At 49.6% G+C, this 22,545-nt stretch overlaps 1 protein-coding gene across 3 annotated transcripts in view; it reads left to right on the top strand.

Moving 5' to 3' along the window:
• Positions 1-22,545, top strand: part of TBXAS1 (thromboxane A synthase 1) — a 196,860-nt gene that overhangs the window by 160,643 nt on the left and 13,672 nt on the right. For all 3 annotated transcript variants that reach the window (XM_011723677.3, XM_011723676.3, XM_011723679.3), the window contains exon 10: positions 18,164-18,255. In XM_011723677.3, coding sequence (XP_011721979.1) covers positions 18,164-18,255 — 92 coding nt within the window. The remainder of the gene's footprint in view (positions 1-18,163; positions 18,256-22,545) is intronic.

Genomic DNA, 22,545 nt, shown 5'->3' with positions numbered 1-22,545 from the left:
AGATCCCGAGGCCATCTGTAAGGGGGAGCACAGCTGGTGGTGGCGGCTGGCATCCAGGGGGCATGAGGGTGCATTCACCCCAGCACAGCATTCCTCCTTCCTAAGCTTGCACAGGGCCTGGTACTGAAGGGCAGCAGATTCACTCCAGCATGACTGCTGCAGCCACCTGTGTCTCTCGGTGGAAGGGGCAGCCTCAGGAGTGTGGAGTTCGGGGATCCAGCTTTGGCTTGGCCATGCCCAGAGCCAGCCAGCCTCGAGCACCTGTTTCCTGTCTGGGGGCACGGGAACCCTCCTGTCCTCCAGGGACCCCGGCCTCCTCATCTCTGCTGGGCAGTCATCTACTACCACTGGTCCTGAGACCTCTTGTCCTGGAGCCTGCAGGGTCCAGTTCAGCTATGCCCCCTCTCAGGGCCGCTCTGGTGGCTTCTTTGCTGCCACCCTCCCCACCCCCAGCACTGTGCTCTCCCTGCCCCCACTACCACCCCCATCTGGTTGCCTAGTCCATGACTGTGAACTTGACCTCTACCCCTGGCTGCCTGGGCCTACAATCCTGCAAAAACCCCTCCAGCCAGCCGGCCCCACCCCTCAGGACTTCCCTGGTGTGGCAGAGTCACCTGTGACACCTGGAGGGACTCCAGTCCAGTGTGTCCCCACCTTCAGCTAACCCCCTTGGAGAAGCCTCCCTGTGGTGCAGGCAGAGGGACACAGAGGCAGCAGCACATTGCAGGGAGCAGAGACACAAAGACAAAAGAAACAAATGATTCCTTAAGAGCCACGGCCAAAACAAATTGCCGCAATTAACACGTGCCACTGCCACGATCTATGGGCTGAAACGTGGCTGGAACGACGCAGAAGCAGAAACCACAGAGAGCGTGTGCTCCAATAAAACGGCAATAAATGGCACGGCTGTGATGGAACTCGTTTCGATTTTGTTCCAAAACCTTGTTTAAGTGCTTTTATTGTTTCTGTGCGAAAGAACACAAATGCTTTTTGAAAATTACTTCAGCATAAGCCTCACCTTCTCCAGAAAGTCTTTCTGATCCCTCCCATCCCTACTCCATGCAGGTCTGTGACCCCCACGATGCCCCCTTATGTTGCCCCCCATGTTGCCATGGTGCCCACACATCCCTGTCACCACCAGTGCCCACACGGCTTCTTTACCCCCAGGGACTGTGCATCGCCTGTCTCCACCCCACCCCAGAACAATGCTCTGTACACAGCAGGCAGCAGGTGACATGGGCCCAATGGAATGACTGTCAAGGTTAAGGGAGAGGCCACGTATGAACATCAAGGGAGGCATGCAGGCTGCTAAGGGGACCCTTGCCGAACAGATGAAATTCTTATTAGAAACAGTCAGTGTTGATTTCTCAAAAAATCTATCAATCAATAAAACAAAAGCATAAAGACATAGAAACACATAAACAGAGAATCGTTTTACATGGGAGATGGGGAGTGGTGACTTGGCCTCATAGGGCCATAATCACCCTTTTGGGGTTTTGTCCCACATTAGAAAAGCAGCCCCATAGCAGAGATACGGAAACCATAAAAGGGTAACAGAAGTTGGGCACAGAGTCAGGACTGGACTGAAGCCCTGGACAGCGCAGGCAACTCTGTAGCAGGTGGGGCAGGAGGGACTTTAGCCGGGAGCACTTGGCCCCCAGCCTAGGCACCAGAGGTCGAGGGGAGACCCTTCCCATTCCCTGAGAGATGGAGTGTGGGTCTCACTTGCAGGGGAGCCTCCTGGGAACCCCTCACATGGGAAGAAGGATGGAGAGAAGGGAGGCCTTTCTCTCCCCCAGCGACCAGCCAAGGGAGGCGAGCCCTCCTTTTCCGCTCTGGCAATATGGCACAAGGGGGGATGATCTGCCAGTTCTCTCTTGAGAGGCTTGGTGGGGAGCACCTGCAGGCCAGCTGGCAGCCCCCCTTCACCCTCTCACAGCCAGCAGGCCAGGGGTGAGGCATGGAGCAGCATCTCCGCTGCTTTGAGCGATCATGCGGACTCCAGGTCCACGTAAGGTAAGAAATTGGCTATCAAGGCTCTGAGGCACGTGCTATCTGCGATTTAGTAAATCTCTTCCCACCCCCAAATTTAATTTTTTTAAAAACCTCCCTCCTCAGGAACTCCATTCTCATGTATCCGAATCCACTTGCCAGCTCCCAGCAGAGGGGAGGGCCGCTCTCTTGTGTACAAAGGCCCACCCTAGCGGGGAAGCTCGAGAAGGCATGCCTCTGGGGGCCGTTTTTACTTTGTTTTGCCACTGTAGAGGCCACTCTTGGCAAGGAGCCCTTTTCAGTAAAAGCCATCAGCTGCGGAAGAAGGCAAAGGGCTGAAATAGCATCAGGTGGAGGAGGCGGCCCTGGAGAGAGGCCTGGTTTCCATCCCAGTTCTCCCACCACCTGCCTGTGGCCTCTGCAAGCTACCCAAGCCCTGGGGCCTCCATTTCCTCCCTGCAAAGGGAGCTGCCCTCAGAAGCACTCAGCTTGGTTCTTGGCACGGGGAGGGATTAGCTCTGCACAAACCTGGTAGTTTCACGAGAAGCCATGTAAGGTAGAGAAGTCGCTGAAGGCATCTCCCTCTCAGAGTCAAAAGGAAACAGAAAGACAGGATCTTGTGTCTCTTCCTCTTTTTAAAAAGGAAATTAGGCTGGGTGTGGTGGCTCACGCCTATAATCCCAGCACTTTGGGAGGCTGAGGTGGGTGGATCACCTGAGATCAGGAGTTTGAGACCAGCCTGAGCAACATGGAGAAACCCCATCTCTACTAAAAATTAAAAAATTAAAAACAAACAGACGACACCAAAACACACACACACACACACACACACACACACACATTAGCTGGACATGGTAGTGCACACCTGTAGTCCCAGCTACTTGGGAGGCTGAGGCAAGAGAATTGCTTGAACCCGGGAGGCGGTGGCAGTGAGCTGATCCAGCCTGGGAGAGAGTGAGACTCGGTCTCGATGAATAAATCAATGGGAAGTCATATCATCACGAGGTCCCCACTTACCCTCGTGACCTCATCTAACCCTAATAACCTTCCAGAGGCCCCATCTCCAAGTATGATCATGTTGGGGAACAGGGTTTCAACACATAAACCTGGGGGAGGCCGGACTCACGCATTCAGTCCATTGCACAATGTATCAAAAATTCAAATCATATTGGGCAAGCCTATACTGCCCGATTGTAAGCAAAGTCTCTGAGGCTGGAGAAATCAAGGTACCCATCAGTGAATACAGGGTATTAAGAAATGCCAAAGCTCACTGCTCAAGTTCATCTCCTGCTGGCCCTGTGGCCCTGCTGCCTGGGCCTAGAACGAACCCACTTCTCCGCAAGGCCTTGTCTTCCTTGAGATTCTCACAGTGTGATCCGAGAAGCATGCTCCACAATTTATCAATTGAACACTAAAACCCCCATCTGGCTACGGGATTCCTAGTTTCTCCTCCTGGATTTTGTGGTTAAACCTTTCTGTCTCCAATGCAATGTAGCAGTGAGCACAGCTCTGGACGCGTGTCCCAAGCCTGAGGTCTAACGCTGCCTCTGCCCCCTCATTTGCTGTGCAGCTTAGGCAAGTCACTTTACCTCTCTGGGCTGGGCTCACCTCATCCATCCAATGGGAGGGTTGAACTGCTCTTTTCTTTTCTTTTTGAGACACAGTCTCACTCTGCCCCCCAGGCTGGAGTGCAGTGGCTCACTGCAGCCTTCGCCTCCCAGGTTCAAGTCATTCTCCAGCCTCAGCCTCCCAAGTAGCTGGGATTACAGGTGTGCACAACCACACCCAGCTAATTTTTTTTTTTTCCTGAGATGAAGTTTTGCTCTTGTTGCCCAGGCTGGAGTGCAATGGCGTGATCTCAGCTCACTACAACCTCTGCCTCCCAGGTTCAGGTGATTATCCTGTCTTGGCCTCCCAAGTAGCTGGGATTAGAGGCACCCACCACCACACTTGGCTAATTTTTTGTATTTTTAGTAGAGACAGGTTTTCACCATGTTGGCCAGGCTGGCCTCAAACTCCTGACCTCAAGTGATCTGCCTGCCTTGGCCTCCCAAAGTGCTGGGATTACAGGAGTGAGCCATCGTTCCCAGCTGCTCTTCCCTTTTTACTGTCCTATCACTGGTCTCCCAGTGCCAGCTGAGAGTGTTGGTCCGATCTCTTTTCTTCTAAGCTGGCCACACAAATGGACCTCAGTTACTCAGCAGCCATTAAAATCTGGTACCAGCCACCATTTAGGCCTCTGGACATCATCCTTGGGCAAAGGAGGTTTTTTCTGTTAGCTTGGGCCTAGCCCTCCCCACTTATATCCTGGACTGTGAAAATGGACTGAGCGGGCGTTAGGGAATTCAGGATGAGCTAGAAAAAAAAAAAAAAAAATCCTGCTGCAATAAATTGCATCACAGTGGAGATCTCTTTCTACCCAGAAAATTCTGAGCCCAGACAATGGCTCATTTGTTTCAGACAATATTCAATACAACAGAATTCCAGGTCAATAGAAGGATTTCGGCAGGTTCTTAGAGTTGGTAGCAAAAGGATTTAACCCACAGAGAAAAGAGAGCTGTTCAATTATAGATTCCCAGGCGTGAGGGAGGCCTTATTAATAAGGTGTCTGCTGAAAATGCTGCTCCCTCCGTTGGGAGTATCCCACCTAATGACAGTGGGGGACTGATGCACCCAGGGCCCTGACCAGGGAGGATGTTTGAGTAAATATTCCGGCAGAGATGGCTGCTGCTAGAATGGTAAGCAAGCCGGGGAGCAGAGGAAGCGGCCCCTTTCTCCCAGGCCCTCAGATGATACATTTTTATAAACATCCAGGCAGGCAGCCTCTGAAGACTCCTGGGCTTTACAAACACATCTCGTATTCCACAGTCAGCTGAGACCACGCTCTGAGCATGGGCGGTAAGAGGAGCAGGAAGCAGGAGGGGCGGGGAGGGGTCTGGCACCAGCTTTCTAAATTTAACATGCAGTTGCTTTTAGGCCAGTGGATAAAAAATAAATTCCAGTGCTTAAAGCTCTTATCTTTGTTTATCATTTCCCCAAACAGCTAGTGACCTGCACTCTGACTCTTCCAGCGAATCAACGAGATGCACACGAAGACGAGGGATGGGAAATGCAGGAGGGGGCGTGGGGAGGGCAAGTTCATGGCTCTCCACCTTCCCGTGATGTTTATTTGGCCTGGCAGAGTGACCAGGATCTGCTAAGGTCATGAGGCTGTCCCTGGGTGGGTGGGGGTATGGTCATGCTGCATCAGACCAGCCCAGAGGTGGAGGGCACCTCGGGGTCCCTCGTGTCACTCTCCTGTTGATGAGGGACCTATGGATATCCTACAGTGACCTTTTCAGATGCTCCATAACCTCGTGTGAAAAGCTCCGGTGAACCTGGGCTTACTTATTGCGTTGTGAAGTTGTAGTCATTTGAAAATCCTGCCCCACATGGAGTCAGAATCTTTCTTTCTGGGACTGATGCCATGGGGCCTGGCTCCACCCCCACAACTGCATGGCACAGCACTGCCTTCTCCTTGGCCATGGGCTCGCCCTGCAGACGGCTGACGATGCTCTCCTGCCTCCCTTCAGTTTGCTCCGTTCTCCCAAATTCTTTCAGTGTGCCTGGTAGAAGCAGTCTGCCAGTCTCCCCTCGCTCCCTCTCACTCATCCCCTCTCTAACTGCTCATCCTGCGATCCCACTGACTTGGTTTTGGCCTCGTCCCTGCCCCAGTTGACAAATAGAGTGGCGTGTCTTCTTCTTCTCTATTATTATCATTATGATTATTGGCAATCATAGTTCATGCTGCCTCAAACTCCTGGCTCAAGTGATCCTTCCACCTCGGCCTCCCGAGTAGCTGGGATTACAGGTGCATACCACCATGTCTGGCAATTTTTTTTTTTAAAAGATGGGGTTTCACTATGTTGTCCAGGCCGGTCTTGATCGCCTGACCTCAAGCAATCCTGCCATCTCAGCCTCCCAAAGTGCTGGGATTACAGGCATGAGCCACCGTGCCAGCCATCAGTGGTCTCTCTTAGTCTTGAATCTCCCAGGCACTGTCCAGGACATCTGAGATGTTGTCCAGGGTCCCTGACTTTCCAGGTGTCCTGCCACCTTCCCCTTAGCAGTAGTTAAGGTTTAATGCTTGGCTCTGTGCTTGTTTTTCCTACCCCCATCCCAGAGGATTCCTTCCCCTCTGTGCCGACACCATCTCCCCACCTCTAGGCCAAGCTGCTGACGGTCTCACCCGGGTGGGGTGGTGGAGGGGCCTCCAACAAAATGCTGCAAAAGCTGATCTTCCCCTGGGATATGCTGCCTCACCCATGTGGTCCTCTTTCTTTCTCTCAGCCCCCCAGGACTGAAACCAGGGCATCCCTTTCATCTCTCTTCAATCCCTGACCCATAAAATCCCAAGACCCTCACCTCCCCCGGTAGAGCTTCCTTATGACAGTGATTCTGAAATCCAGGCTGCATGTGACAATCCCTTGGGGGACTTTTAAAGCAATACCAATTCCTGCACCCCAATCCAGACCAATTAAGTGGACATGTTTTGGGATGGGCCCCAGCACCAATAGGGAACAGCCAAGATAGAGAGTCACTGCTGATACGGCTTCTCTCTTTCAGCCCCTTTTCCCGTTCTGACTATTGGCCTTGTGATTGGAGCACCTCACTTTTGCCTGGACAGTTGCAAGAACCTCCTGTCTTATTGACCTATTTCCCACCTCTTTCTACCCCAACCAACCTACATGTCATTGTCAGATCACACAAAGCCATTTTCAGGATGTTACCTTGACTCATCAAAAACCTTCAGTGGCTCCCTATTACCATAAAAATAAATCTGGGAATGAACAAATAAATGGTTTCCCAAATACAGAGTAAGTTCTATATGGCGTGGAACCGTATCTTATCCCCTATCTTTCCCTGCCCTCACCCCACACACTCTGCTAAGCAGAGTAAATAGAGGGAGCCAGGATCTGTGGGGTGAGCGAACAAAAGCATTTTCTCTGCAAATTAAATGCGGTCCACTCACTTCCCAGCGCAGAGAAAGTGGGCTAGGTGATTTAACTATCACTTACTTTCTTTCAACATCATATACAGTCAGCTGTGAATGTTCCAAACTAATGGAAAAAACAGAATCCTAAATGTTACCAAACAGGAGATAATTCAAAGACTCGAATCTAGTTGATGTTGGAATGCATTTTTGCTTACGAGTGCTGAGTGCTTGTGTCTGATAATTGGGGCAATTTTTAAAAATTAGGTAATTAGATGTGTTTTATTTGTTCCTATTTTCCCCTCCCCCCATTACACACACACACACACACACACACACACACACATTATATGAATAAATAACTCAGCTCCCAAAACAATGCCCTATTTCTTTCTCTCAGTCCTTTCCTGAAATAGAGATAGTGGTTAGATTTCAGAATATTAGCAAGGGAGGGAGAAGAAATTGGGGAGAAGCCTGCAGTTAGAGTCAATAGAAGAAACTAGGATGTCAACAGGCTGCTTTTCAACTGATTCGCTGTTAAAATTTTAGGCAGTGTGAACAACCTATCTGTCAAACTGTTTGCAATCTCTACTAAAGCTGAACATACACCTCCCTCAGGACCCGGCAGTCCCACTCGCAGACGTACACCCACCAGAAACCGGTACTCTGTTCACCAAAAGCCATAAATAAGAATGTTCGTAAGGCTTTATTCCTAATGGCCCCCAACCTGGGAACAACGCAAATGTCCATTGACAAGGAAAAGGATGGATAAACCCGGGCAGCTCACCCAGTGGAGCACTAAATCATGAGGATGAACATACCACAACCACACAACACAGGTGACTGTCACAGACACGCAACTGAGCAAAAGAAGGCAGACCAAAGAGCCTGCCTGGAAAGATTTCATTTATAGGAAGTTCAAGAGGCAAAGGTAATCTCCCGTGTTGGAAGTCAAGACAGTGGTTATTCTTGAGGGGCATGTGACTGGGAGGGGCCACGGGCATGCTTCCAAGTGCTGGTCACACAGGGATGCTTATGGTGTGAAAATTCACTGAGCTCTACGTTTGTGTTTGTGTCATATTTTTCCATATGCATGTTATTCTTCCATAAAATGTACAAGAGGAAAGCCAGGGAGGGAAGGCTGGAGGGAGGGAAGGTAAGCCCAGGTAGGCCCAGCTAATGGAAAAGGCTTGGAATTCGAAGACCTGGATTCAGTTCCAACTCTACCATTAACTGGCCGCGCGATCTGGGACAAGTCACCTCACCTCTCCAAATCTCTGGGTTTTTTTCATCTATAAAATAGACAATAAAAGCTGCCCTACCTACCTCACAGTGTGGTTGTGAGGACCAAATGGTATAATGGATGTAAAAATCCATTGCTGAGCAATAAAGTGCTTCACAAGGCAAAACACTATTATGATTCTAGATCTCTGCAGACAGCAATTTCTGCAACGGGTCAGCACTGTCAGTGAAGCTAGGCCCAGAGCCATTGTGGAGAGGACCGACGCCCCATGGGTGTGTGTTTTTGTGTGCACGCAGCCTGGTTTATGTTTTTCATTACATCTCTGCACCTAATCCCTTACTGGCCTGGGCCTCAGAGTACAGAAACACCTGGAATCATCCCTGTGTTTTTATGGGACGGGTTCTGTCTCCTTCTAAAGCAGGTATAAAGAGATGCCATGTACACTCTCCTAATTACTTTTTCTCAAGTATGGATGAATTTCAACATCTAAATCTGCCAAATTATTGAAGCTAGCACGGAGGACTTTCTGGGCATGACCAGAGAAGCCAGCAATGTGGATGGAAAGATTTATCACCCCCTCTCGTAACCAAACCTCCATCGTATCTCCCTGCAAGCCTTGAAACTGCTCACTGGACCCACTGAACTCAGACAACAGAGCTATGGGATCTAGAAGGTGAAATGTCAGAGCTCAGAGAATCTTAGCACCCTCCCAGCCTTGCCATAAGAACTCAGGGCTGGCTGGGTGCCATGGCTCATGCCTATAATCCCAGCACTTTGGGAGGCCTAGGTGGGTGAATCACTTGAGGTCAGGAGTTCAAGACCAGCCTGGCCAACATGGTAAAACCCCGTCTCTACTAAAAATACAAAAATTAGCTGGGCATGGTGGTGGGCGCCTGTAATCCCAACTACTTGGGAGGCTGAGGCATGAGACTCGCTTGAACTCGGGAGGTGGAGGTTGCAATGAGCCAAGATCGTGCCACTGCACTCCAGCCTAGGGGATAGAGCAAGACTCTGCCTCCAAAAAAAAAAAAAAAAAAAACTCAGGGCTTCTCTTGGAAACCAGTTGCAAGGGGGAGGGGCTTTGCCTCTGGTTTATGGTCAGAAGGGCAAAGTGAAGATCACCCCATTTTCCACGGCTTGGTTTCATATTATAATCCCACAGTGCCTGGAGAATCAGAACGAATGGAAATTTTTATTCTTCATATGGCTGTATTGCCCCAAGCTGTCCCTGTGCTTAAGGGATTTCCACCTCCCACTTCTAGAGGGCAAGGGCCAGCATCACTTGGCCCACTTCTTAGCATAAGACCAAGTCTAGTGACGGCTGGATAGGTATAACTACTACAGATGCTGCTGTTCCTATCGCTCTGAAGAACAAAACTGAAGCCACCTTCGCTCCTGTTTCCTTTAACAAAATAGAAAAATGGTAATTTTTCTATTAGGTCCGTGAATCTCCAGGAAAGATCTTTGTGAAGCAATGACATTTTTATTTTCTTTTTCTCATTTATACTGCAGATAACATTTGCACACACACCCAGTGTGTGGAGTATGTGTAGGTGTGTGACTGTGTGTGTGTCTAGCTTTCAGAGAAAATGATACACAAAATGATAAATATAGAAAAGAGATTAATAGGAGAGGGCAATACTAAATGTTATTTCCTACATAAAAGGATTTATCAATAGATTTCCCATAGAGTTAGTTTCCTAAACCATCAGGTTAATCTACTGTATTTCAATGTATTTAAATGTTGCGCCAGGCACAGTGGCTCATGCCTGTGATCCCAGTACTTTAGGAGGCTGAGACTGGAGGATCACTGGAGTCCTGGAACTCAAGACCAGCCTGGGTAACATAGTGAGACATCCCCGCATCTCTACAAACAAACAACAATTAGACAGGCATGGTGGCTTGCACCTGTAGTCCCAGCTACTCTGGAGGCTGAGGCAGAAGGATCGCTTGAGCCCAGGAGTTCAAGGGTGCAGTGAGCTATGACGGCACCACTGCACTGTAGCCTGGGCCACAGATCAAGAAAATAAATAAACACATATTGGTTTCCAGATCCTAAACTATATGATGGAAAGACTAAGAGACCAAGAATCTTAGAAATAAAATTACAAGTTACTGCCCATTGAAAATCAAACAGATATGAAAAAGTCTCCCCCAAAATGAAGAAACTCTGGTTGGAGAATGTAAACCACTAGGTAAATATTCTATTTATTTGCTTTATTTCCATGTTTCCCAATATTTAGTTTTCAATCTTCTAAGAGCGGTAATTTTATAAAATAAGTCCCAGCTGAAATGAATGTGATAGGATTTTAGAATTTCTTTCTGCCTTAACACATCCTATCAGCGTAGTTCAGTACAGACAGCAGAGCGCCTCATGTTGGAACAAGCTTTTCCACCACTGAATGTCTTCAAACAGAAATATCACCTGCTTATGAGGTACCTTCCAGTTGCCAAAGACCTTCATCTTCTTGTTCACCCTACTCTGCAAGATGGCTGGGACAGCATTACAGACGAGGGGGCCTGTTGACACTGCCCTGATGACTGGCCCAAGGCTATGGCTAAGGGTTACAGACCTGGAACAGAACCCTGCCCTTTGCCTCCCTTGTGGGACCCAAGGCCAGGCCAAGGTCAGGGGGAGCGGCTGCGGGGCCGGAGACTTCCTCGTTGGGTGTGGACAGCACAGGTTGATTTTGAGATTTCCCCTCAACTTATTCTCAGTAATTTGGCCTTTGAAACAGGAAGCAGAGAGAACCCTGGGGGGCGGCTTTTGGTGTTATCTTTTGGAAACACAGAAGCTTCAGGTGCGTCCTAGCTTGAAATAAGAGAATATTCTGCTCAGTCCCCCACATTTTTGTGACACTCCAGGCCCAGCAGGCCCACCGCGCCCTCACCAGCTGTCGGTAATGTTGGTGCCTGGAGGTGCTGACACAGGACCGGGTATGCCAGGCACCTGTCCTCCAGGCTGTAGTGCAGTGGCGCTATCTCAACTCACCGCAATCTCCACCTCCCAGGTTCAAGCAATTCTCCTGCCTCAGCCTCCCAAGTAGCTGGGATTACAGGCACCTGCCACCACACCTGGCTATTTTTCTATTTTGAGTAGAGATGGGATTTCACCATGTTGCCCAGGCTGGTCTTGAACTCCAGGCCTCAAGTGACATACCTACCTTGGCCTCCCAAAGTGCTGAGATGACAGGCGTTGAGTCACTGTGCCTGGCCGATAAGAACTCTTTTCTAAACATGACCACAATACCATTATCAACTAAGACCAAAATGAACGTTCATTCCTTCAGAGGATCAAATATCCTGCTGGATTCACAATTCCCTGATTGATTCATATTTGTTTCAGGTTGGTTGCAGCAGCCTCTGAACAAGCCCATCCATTTTTCACTGGTTTATTCTCACTCATCCTAAAAATCTCAGCCTGGACGTTGTCACTTCCCCCTGGCAGAGTCCCTGATCCCAAATGTCGGCGATGTGTGTCCTTCGTCTGTTCTCCCATCTCACCCTTATCCACTTGTTTGCATCCTGATAGACTGGAAGCTCCAAGAAGCTGGGACATGTCCATGCATTTTAAAGTTATGTCTCCTGGGCCTAGCACAGTGCCTGGTGACTCATGCTCGCCAATTCCATATGTATTCCCTGAGTATGTAAATGAAGGATCTCATAAAAAGAACTGGTTTTCCACTCCTCATAAGCCCATTCGATAACACTGTACACATCCATGTAATGATTTGTTTAGGAATCTGTTTCCTCAATGGGCAGAGCCTTCTTGGAACCCCAGCACCTGGTCCCACACCTGACCCATCCAAGGTGCCCATTGAGGGACTGCGGAATGAACGAGGACACTTAGAGTAAGTTCTATGTTGAGACGTTGGGTTCACAGGCCTTCCTCTCTGGGCGTCATTTTTCTAGTCTCTGTCAGGACGGATGGCTGTGAGGATTTCCAAGATCCTTTCCCGGGACGGGGAGTCCTCATTTAGCGTGCGCTTGCTGCCCTCTGCTGGCAGAATTTGCTCAGGATCGCTCTGTCCCTGCTATTCCTGAAAGCTCCAGGCAAAGCCAGCAACTGTGGGTGGATCAGCCAGTGAGAGGGATAGGGACTTGAGTTTTGTTGTCTCGCTGGTTCGACTAAGACATGGAGGTGTGTGCGTCCCTCCGCCTCATCCGTTCGCTCCTCAGGTGTGGAGAAGCGCTAGGGCAGGTCTCAGACAGACAGAAAGACCTATGCCCCTGCGTGCACATCAGGACAGCCAGGGGCTATAAAAGGAGAGCTGGTGCCCAGGCCCCACCTCAGACCAACACTGGGGAGTAGGGCCCAAGCATCCATCTATATTAAAAATATATAAAAATCTGGCTGTTTCTGGCCAGGCACTGTGGCTCACGCCTGTAATCCCAGCACTTCGGGAGGCTGAGGCAGGCAGATTGCCTGAGGTCAGGAGTTCGAGACCAGCCTGACCAACATGGTGAAACCTCATCTCTACTAAAACTACAAAAATTAGCCAGGCATGGTTGTGGGCACCTGTAATCCCAGCTACTCGGGAGGCTGAGGCAGGAGAATTGCTTGAACCCGGGAAGTAGAGGTTGCGGTGAGCCGAGACCTGGCCATTGCACTCCAGCCTGGGCAACACGAGCAAAACTCCATCTCAAAAACAAAAAAAATCTGGCTGTTTCTTTTTTATTATTAGTATTACACTTTAAGTTCTAGGGTACATGTGCACAATGTGCAGGTTTGTTACATATGAATACATGTTCCATGTTGGTGTGCTGCACCCATTAACCCGTCATTTACATTGCTTATCTCCTAATGCTATCCCTTTCCCCTTCCCCACCCCATGACAGGCCCCAGTGTCTGATGTTCCCCATCCTGTGTCCAAGTGATCTCATTGTTCAATTCCCACCTATGAGTGAGAACATGTGGCATTTGGTTTTCTGTTCTTGCGATAGTTTGCTGAGAATGATGGTTTCCAGCTGCATCCATGTCCCTACAAAGGACATGAACACATCCTTTTTTATGGCTGCATAGTATTCCATGGTGTATATGTGCCACATTTCCTTAATCCAGTCTATCATTGATGGACATTTGGGTTGGTTCCAAGTCTTTGCTATTGTGAATAGTGCCACAATAAACATATGTGTGCATGTGTCTTTATAGCAGCATGATTTATAATCCTTTAGGTATATACACGGTAATGGGATGGCTGGGTCAAATGGTATTTCTAGTTCTAGATCCTTGAGGAATCGCCACACTGTCTTCCACAATGGTTGAACTAGTTTGCAGTTCCACCAACAGTGTAAAAGCGTTCCTATTTCTCCACATCCTCTCCAGCACCTGTTGTTTCCTGACTTTTTAATGATTGCCATTCTAACTGGTGTGAGATGGTATCTCATTGTGGTTTTGATTTGCATTTCTCTGATGGCCAGTGATGATAAGCATTTTTTCATGTGCCTGTTGGCTGCATAAATGTCTTCTTTTGAGAAGTGTCTGTTCATATACTTTGTGCACTTTTTGATGGGGTTGTTTGATTTTTTCTTGTAAATTTGTTTGAGTTCTTTGTAGATTCTGGATATTAGCCCTTTGTCAGATGGGTAGATTGCAAAAATTTTCTCCCATTCTGTAGGCTGCCTGTTCCCTCTGATGGTAGTTTCTTTTGCTGTGCAGAAGCAAAAGATGAATTAGATCCCATTTGTCAATTTTAGCTTTTGCTGCCATTGCTTTTGGTGTTTTAGACATGAGGTCCTTGCCCATGCCTATGTCCTGAATGGTATTGCCTAGGTCTTCTTCTAGGGTTTTTATGGTTTTAGGTCTAACATTTAAGTCTTTAATCCATCTTGAATTAATTTTAGTATATGTAAGGAAGGGATCCAGTTTCAGTTTTCTACATATGGCTAGCCAGTTTTCCCAGCACCATTTATGAAATAGGGAATCCCTTCCCCATGTCTTGTTTTTGTCAAGTTTGTCAAAGATCAGATGGTTGTAGATGTGTGGTATTATTTTTGAGGGCTCTGTTCTGTTCTGTTGGTCTATATCTCTGTTTTGGTACCAGTACTGTGCTGTTTTGGTTACTGTAGCCTCTCTGTTTTGGTACCAGTACCATGCTCTTTTGGTTACTGTAGCCTTGTAGTATAGTTTGAAGTCAGGTAGCATGATGCCTCCAGCTTTGTTCTTTTGGCTTAGGAATGTCTTGGCAATGCAGGCTCTTTTTCGGTTCCATATGAACTTTAAAGTAGTTTTTTCTAATTCTGTGAAGAAAGTCATTGGTAGCTTGATGGGGATGGCATTGAATCTATAAATTACCTTGGGCAGTATGGCCATTTTCACGATATTGATTCTTCCTATCCATGAGCATGGAATGTTCTTCCATTTGTTTCTGTCCTCCTTTATTTCGTTGAGCAGTGGTTTGTAGTTCTCCTTGAAGAGGTCCTTCACATCCCTTGTAAGTTGGATTCCTAGGTATTTTATTCTTTTTGAAGCAATTGTGAATGGGAGTTCACTCATGATTTGGCTCTCTGTTTGTCTGTTATTGGTGTATAGGAATGCTTGTAATTTTTGCACATTGATTTTGTATCCTGAGACTTTGCTGAAGTTGCTTATCAGCTTAAGGAGATTTGGGCTGAGATGATGGGGTTTTCCAAATATACAATCATGTCATCTGCAAACAGGGACAATTTGACTTCCTCTTTTCCTAATTGAATATCCTTTATTTCTTTCTCCTGATTGCCCTGGCCAGAACTTCCAACACTATGTTGAATAGGAGTGGTGAGAGAGGGCATCCCTGTCTTGTGCCAGTTTTCAAAGGGAATGCTTCCAGTTTTTGCTCATTCAGTATGATATTGGCTGTGGGTTTGTCATAAATAGCTCTTATTATTTTGAGATACGTTCCATCAATACTGAATTTATTGAGAGTTTTTATCATGAAGGGTTGTTGAATTTTGTCGAAGGCCTTTTCTGCATCTATTGAGATAATCATGTGGTTTTTGTCTTTGGTTCTGTTTATATGATGGATTACATTTATTGATTTGTGTATGTTGAACCAAAGCTGGCTGTTTCTAACATGCAGCCACATGGAGAACTGCTGAACCAAGACGATCTTTACATATGTATCTTTTTTTTTGTTGTTTTGAGATGGAGTTTTGCTCTTGTTGCCTAGGCTGTGATCTCAGCTCACTGCAACCTCCACTTCCTGATTCAAGCGATTCTCCTGCCTCAGTCTCCAGGGTGGCTGGGATTACAGGCACTCACCACCATGCTCAGCTAATTTTTTGCACTTTTAGTAGAGACGGGGTTTCACCATGTTGGCCAGGCTGATCTTGAACTCCTCACCTCGGGTGATCCACCCACCCGGCCTCCCAAAGTGCTGGGATTACAGGCGTGAGCCACCGCACCTGGCGTATATGTATATCTTGATCTAAAAGCCTAGAAGCACAGTTTAAAAAAAAAAAAAAAAAAAAAGCCCATCTGGGGAAAGAGTAAATAAAGACTTTGATTTTCTAATACAAAATCCCCTTAGCCTATCTTAAAAAGTTTTCTTTCTTTGACAAACCGTGACAGCTTACAAGCCATACAGTTTTCTTTGAGGAACCAACATCATTTACCCATTAGGGATGCTGCTCCCAGGTCCAGTTTTTCTTTTTGAGATATAGTTCCCTATTTTTGTGTACCGCACCTCTGTTTCTTGTTTGATGCATGTATATTCCTGCATTTGTTAAGATTCATTTGGTTGCAGACAATGGAATTCAGAATGTCGCTAACTTTAGCCACAAGTGAGAACTTGTTGGAAGGTACCAAGATGCCACCCACAGGACTACCTGCCAGGAGGAGCAGATAGCAAATAGGAACTGGAACTCTATGGGGCACCAAGAAATGGTCTGTCCGTCCTTTGCTTCTGCTTTGCTGTGTATATCTGATTCATTTCTTCTTTCCTGAGGCCAACTGCTGTTTTCTGCTCATTAATCCACGAGGCCAAATGTGGCCAACAATGGGTCTCCACTTCCCTGTGTTTAATTGCCACCTGCTGGAGAAAAACTTTTTTTTTTTTTGTCCCAGATCCAAATTTCCAGACTGGTCCCTTTGGGCCCGTCAATCTTGGCCTGCAGGGCTGGCTACAGGATCTGTGAGGCCCAGTGAGAAATAAAAGTGTGGTAGCCTTTATTCCCAGAGCGGGGGGAAGTGTCCATCGTGGGTCAGTGAGCTTCTTCATTTCTTTTGTAGTCTCTTTTTCGACTTGTCATGGTGCTTTTTATTTTCTATTTACTGTCGTTCTAAGAAAACTCTAAATTTTAAATTATTAGCAAGCATTTTACCATTCATCTTTATATCAAGCAACGCCGGTTTTAAATGTAAATTTCAGAGCATTTAACTCATATGCAGAACCACTGAAATTACACAATTGGTGTTTTGTGACTTGTTGGCCAGAAGAGACAAACACAAACCAAACTTAGGAAGACTGAAAGCAGGAAGAGAGGATGCCTCCAGGTTCACCCAAGGGGGATGCTCTTTCAGGCCTGGACATACTAGATGAGCTGGGGGAGTCCAGACCCTTCCAGGCATCCAAGGGCCCTATCAGTCACCAGTCACATGCACTGAGACCCAGCCAGGGAGGCAGGGTCTAGAGAAATTAGTCCAGATGTCTCCCCTTTCCACAGCCTTCCCCAGCCAGCCACAGCAGACTAACCTCCAAGGATCTCTAAACCTCTGTGCTATGACACACTCAGTACCTGGGCTGGGGGTGGGCAGAGGTTTGCCCCCATCAAGACAGTTCTAACAGGTTTCCTGGTGATGCTGCTGCTGCTGACCTTTGCCCATCCTGGAACTCACTTTGAGAGCTGGCTGAGATCCCAGGCAGGGCAGCCAGTGGCTGCTCCAGGGCTGTGAAGGGCTCCCCCTGCAGATGGAGGAACTAGGCCTCCCAGCACCTGTCCCTGGAACGTTGGCAGCTTCAGAATGGGCTTGCCCTGGAGGCCGGCCTCCTGCTGCTCTGGGAAAAAGAGGGAACAGAAGAAAGCAATCCCTCACCTCGGGGACTCCTCCTGGATTAGCATTATGTAGGTGAAGAAAGTGAGACCATCACCCACCAACCAGATAACTCATTCCACCTCTGTGGGGAAACTGGCAGAGCAGCAAATAAGCTTCCTTAACCCCGGTGCGCCCTCACCCTGCTCATGGGCATATGTGTTCATCTTCAGGCCAAAGAGGGGCAGCCAGGGAGTGACAAGAGTGTCACTCCAGGAGAGTCACCCACGGGGTGTTAGGATCCCCTCATCTGCACCCCCTGAAATATAATCAGTATTTTCCAACTGTTCCTAATCTGACCTGTGCAAAGGGAATCTCATTTGAACTTGCATTTCTCATCATAGTAATTCATATATCTTCTGTGTTTTGCCTTTTCATATCCGTTGACCATTTTTCTAGCTAGTTGTCTTTTCCTACTGATTGACAGTAGCTCTTTGGTTTTTTGTTAATTCTAATCCCTTATACATGTTGCAAAATTTTTTATTTGCTATTTCACTATTTGTCTTTTAACTTCATAATGTGCCATGACTACCCATGTGACAGGCTCTTTAAGCCTCAGTTTTCTCATCTGAGAGATGGGGAAGTAGCTGCCACACTGGCTTAGTGGAGGATCCAATGAGGGAACATCTATGCTGCACTTGGTCGGCCACATCGTCAGCTCCCAACAAATGCTGGCAGCTGTGGCTGCCGCTGCAGTTTTATAACCAAACTTCTCTGTATTACAAAGATCCCTGAGCCCCACGCTAGCACTGTGAAATGTAAGCACAACAGAACACACTGAATGCCAATCAGATGCAATTTGGGTCATATCGACTTTTCATTTTGTGGGGTTTCTGTTTAAATGTTTGCCAAAGTTGGAAACAAGATTGAAATTTAAGGAAAAGACAAAATGCCATGAGAGTCGGGCTAACACGAACTTCTCCCTTTGTCACGACCCCTCCATCAGATGGTCCCTGAGTTCTGCAGCCTCGAGGAAGGCCTGCCCTATCTGGACATGGTGATTGCAGAGACGCTGAGGATGTACCCACCGGCTTTCAGGTGTGTGGCAGCCCCCTCCCCTGCCCCAGTCCCTACCCCCTAACCCTACTCCATGCCCCACCCTGCAGGTCAGGGCCCTCGTCCATCAGTTACCGCATGTGTTTCTGTAGGGTAACGCCTGAGTCCTGGGTTCCTTTGTATCCCCCAGGACACCTCAGATATCTGGCCCACTTTCCTATAGCTTAACAACCTTCTCAAAGCTTCACTGGCCTTTTCTTAACACTGCCTTCCTCCCCACCCCAAGCCAGCCCTTTGGTCTCCTAGCCTTTCCTGGCTTTTGCCATTTCCCCTGCCTGTTCATTCATTATTCATTCATTCATTCAGCAATTGTTTATTGAGCATCTACTCTGTGCCAAGCACTGGGAAATCAGCTGTATATAAAACAGATAAAAGTCCCTGACCAGTCTTGGAGCTGGCATTCCAGTAGGGGACTGTCTGAGTCCTGGGAGCTCCTTCCTGCCATCCAACACCCCCAGCTGTCCAATCCTGGAGCTCCAACATGACTCACCCTCCAAAACGTCTCATCGCCCCTCAGGACGTCTGTGTTGGGCTTGCCTCACCTGGTCCTCCCTGCCCTCCCTCCCCAGCACTTTGAGCTGTAACTGTACTTCATGTTATATTCTTGGACGCATGTCTGCCACTGCATGGCATTTCACTAATGTACACACCAACCAGCCGATCACACCAAGCTGTGGGTATCCTGAGGGTAAAACCACCTATTGTGCTTCGTTCAAACTCTCCCAAACAAGGCACTCCATAGAGAAGGGCGTCTTAATTCATGTCCCCAGACCCTTACAGAGAGTGAAATAACAGCCAGATTTCAAGCTCTAGAAACAAAAGCAGCACAAAGCATTAACCGTATGTGATAAATTCCACTCAACACTCTTATGAATTACTAGATCACATAAACCATATGGGGATACCTTTCACCATTTTTAAAGAGAATGTGTGGATGATTTGAGGGTATCTCAAAATGATATTTCAACACAAAAGCATTACAAATAATGCAATTGTATATATTGTCCAAATATGCAAGTCCAGAAGCAAATACAGAAAATTCCAGTGGTGTGATTGGAATTGCATCATCCTCAAGGACGCAGGGTTTTGGGTTTTGGTGCAGAAGCAGGTCAGTCACTCAGGGGCTCTGTGCACCCTCTCCCCATGCCAGCATTAAGACCTGATGTGCAGCCCTTCCCTGATCTCCTTGAGAGCCTCTTGCAAACTGTCATCCAATTCTTTCTTTTATTTATTTATTTATTTATTTATTTATTTATTTATTTTTGAGATGGAGTGTTGCCCTGTCCCCCAGGCTGGAGTGCAATGGTGTGATTTTGGCTCACTGCAACTTCCGTCTCCTGAGTTCAAGCAATCCTCGTGTCTCAGCCTCCCAAGTAACTGGGATTACAAGTGCCCACCACCGTGCCTGGCTAATTTTTTGTATTTTTAGTAGAGACAGGGTTTTACCATGTTGGCCAGGCTGGTCTCCAACTCCTAACCTCAGCTGATCTGCCGGTCTTGGCCTCCCAAAGTGCTGGGATTACAGGCGTGAGCCACCATTCCCAGCCTTATTTTTTTCATAATTGATATCCAGCTTTCTTCCAAGGGGATTGTGGGCAGCTGGTGTACATGTTAAAATAAAGTTCAAGATAAAGCATTCAGTGATCAAACAGAACAAAGGCCATTTAAAGGAAAGAAGGCCTTACAGGGCCCCGGCTGATAGCTGGGGTCCAGCTTTGGCTTGGTGACCAGGGCTCCTGGCCAAGAGGGAGAGCAGCCAAGCCAAACGGGTGTGTTCTCCAGCAAGAGGACAGCACAGAAACTGATCAATGGATGCAGTACTTCCTGGACCTAAACTCAGCCATGAATCCATCAGACAAGACGTTGTATAGATGTCATGTTGAATAACAAAGGGATTAGGCTCTTCAACACGAAAATGTGGTGGCCAATTCTCCACTGACCCGTTATAAACAGCAGAGCAGGAAAGGAAGTCAGCACAGGCGGACCAGGAAGCCAGTGATCTCACCTGAGGACCAGACAAACTAGAGAACCTGGATGAAGTAGTTAGAATTCATCCAACAGGTCTAGAGGGCGTGTCAGAAGACCATCTCAGCCCTGGCCTTGGTTTACTGTGTGATTGTGAGCCCCATGCTGCTCTGTGCCTCTCCTTCCTACAGGTTAAATGGAGACATATGCCTGTTTCATTGGCCCTGCAGAGGCGGGTGAGAGGCAGTGGGTGGCACAGGTGGAACTGCAGTGCCCGCTCAGCTGCATGCAGCATGAGGTGTGCAGGGAGGAGCGCCGGCACTGGTAGGACAAGAGAATGGCCAGCTTCCATCCAGCCTTGCTCTCCTGAGTCACACCTTCCCCACACCTGCCCCAAACCTGCCCTGCACCTGCACACCTGCCCCACACCTTCTCCACACCTGCCCCACACCTCTACACCCACCTCACACCTGCCCCACACCTCCACACCTGCCCCACACCTCCACACCCACCTCACACCTGCCCCACACCTGCCCTGCACCTGCACACCTGCCCCACACCTTCTCCACACCTGCCCCACACCTTCTCCACACCTGCCCCAAACCTGCCCTGCACCTGCACCACGCCTGCCCCACACCTTCCCCAAACCTGCCCTGCACCTGCACCACACCTGCCCCACACCTTCTCCACATCTGCCCCACACCTCCACACCCACCCCACACCTGCCCCACACCTGCCTCACACCTCCATGCCCACCCCACACCTGCCCCACACCTCCACACCCACCCAGCTGCCCCACAACTTCTCCACACCTGCCCCATACCTCCACACCTGCCCCACACCTCCACGCCCACCCCACACCTGCCCCACATCCACCCCACACCCGCCCCACAGCTCCACACTTGCCCCACACCTCCATGCCCGCCCCACACCTGCCCCACACCTCCACACCTGCCCCACACCTCCACACCTGCCCCACACCTGCCCAACACCCACTCCACACCTGCCCCACACCTCCACACCTGCCCCACACCTGCCCCACACCCACTCCACACCTGCCCCACACCTCCACACCTGCCCCACACCTGCCCAACACCCACTCCACACCTGCCCCACACCTCCACACCTGCCCCACACCTGCCCAACACCCACTCCACACCTGCCCCACACCTCCACACCTGCCCCACACCTCCACACCTGCCCCACACCTGCCCAACACCTGCCCCACACCTCCACACCTGCCCCACACCTGCCCCACACCCACTCCACACCTGCCCCACACCTCCACACCTGCCCCACACCTCCACACCTGCCCCACACCTGCCCCACACCTCCACGCCTGCCCCCACACCTCCACACCTGCCCCACACCTGCCCAACACCTGCCCCACACCTGCCCCACACCCACTCCACACCTGCCCCACACCTCCATACCAGTCCTATACCTGCTCCACACCTGCCCCACACCTGCTCCACACCACCTCACATCCGTCCCACACCTGCCTCACACCCACCCCACACCGGCTCCACACCCGCCCCACACCCACTTCACACCTGCCTCATACCTGCCCCACACCCGCCCCACACTTGCTCCACACCTGCCTCATACCCACTCCACACCCACCCCACACCTCCATGCTGGCCCCATACCTGCTCCACACCTGCCCCACACCCGCCCCACACCTCCATGCCAGTCCTACACCTGCTCCACACCACCTCACATCCGTCCCACACCTGCCTCACACCCACCCCACACCGGCTCCACACCCGCCCCACACCCACTTCACACCTGCCTCATACCTGCCCCACACCCGCCCCACACTTGCTCCACACCTGCCTCATACCCACTCCACACCTGCCCCACACCTCCATGCTGGCCCCATACCTGCTCCACACCTGCCCCACACCCGACCCACACCTGCCCCACACCTGCCTCACATCCACCCCACACCTGTCTCATACCCACCCCACACCCGCCCCACACCCACCCCACACCCACCCCACACCCACCCCACACCCGCCTCACACCCGTGCCACACCCGCCCCACACCCGCCCCACACCCGCCTCACACCCGCCTCACACCCGCCCCACACCCGCCCCACACCCGCGCCACACCCGCGCCACACCTGCCTCACATCCGCACCACACCCGCGCCACACCTGCCTCACATCTGCACCACACCTGCGCCACACCCGCGCCACACCTGCCTCACATCCGCACCACACCCGCGCCACACCCGCACCACACCTGCCTCACATCCGCACCACACCCGCGCCACACCTGCCTCACATCCGCACCACACCCGCG

Source organism: Macaca nemestrina, chromosome 4, assembly GCF_043159975.1.
Source record: "Macaca nemestrina isolate mMacNem1 chromosome 4, mMacNem.hap1, whole genome shotgun sequence".
In the NCBI taxonomy this organism is placed as follows: Eukaryota; Metazoa; Chordata; class Mammalia; order Primates; family Cercopithecidae; genus Macaca; species Macaca nemestrina.
The sequence above is the reverse complement of the archived record's forward strand: the minus strand, read 5'-3'. Positions and strand labels throughout refer to the sequence as shown.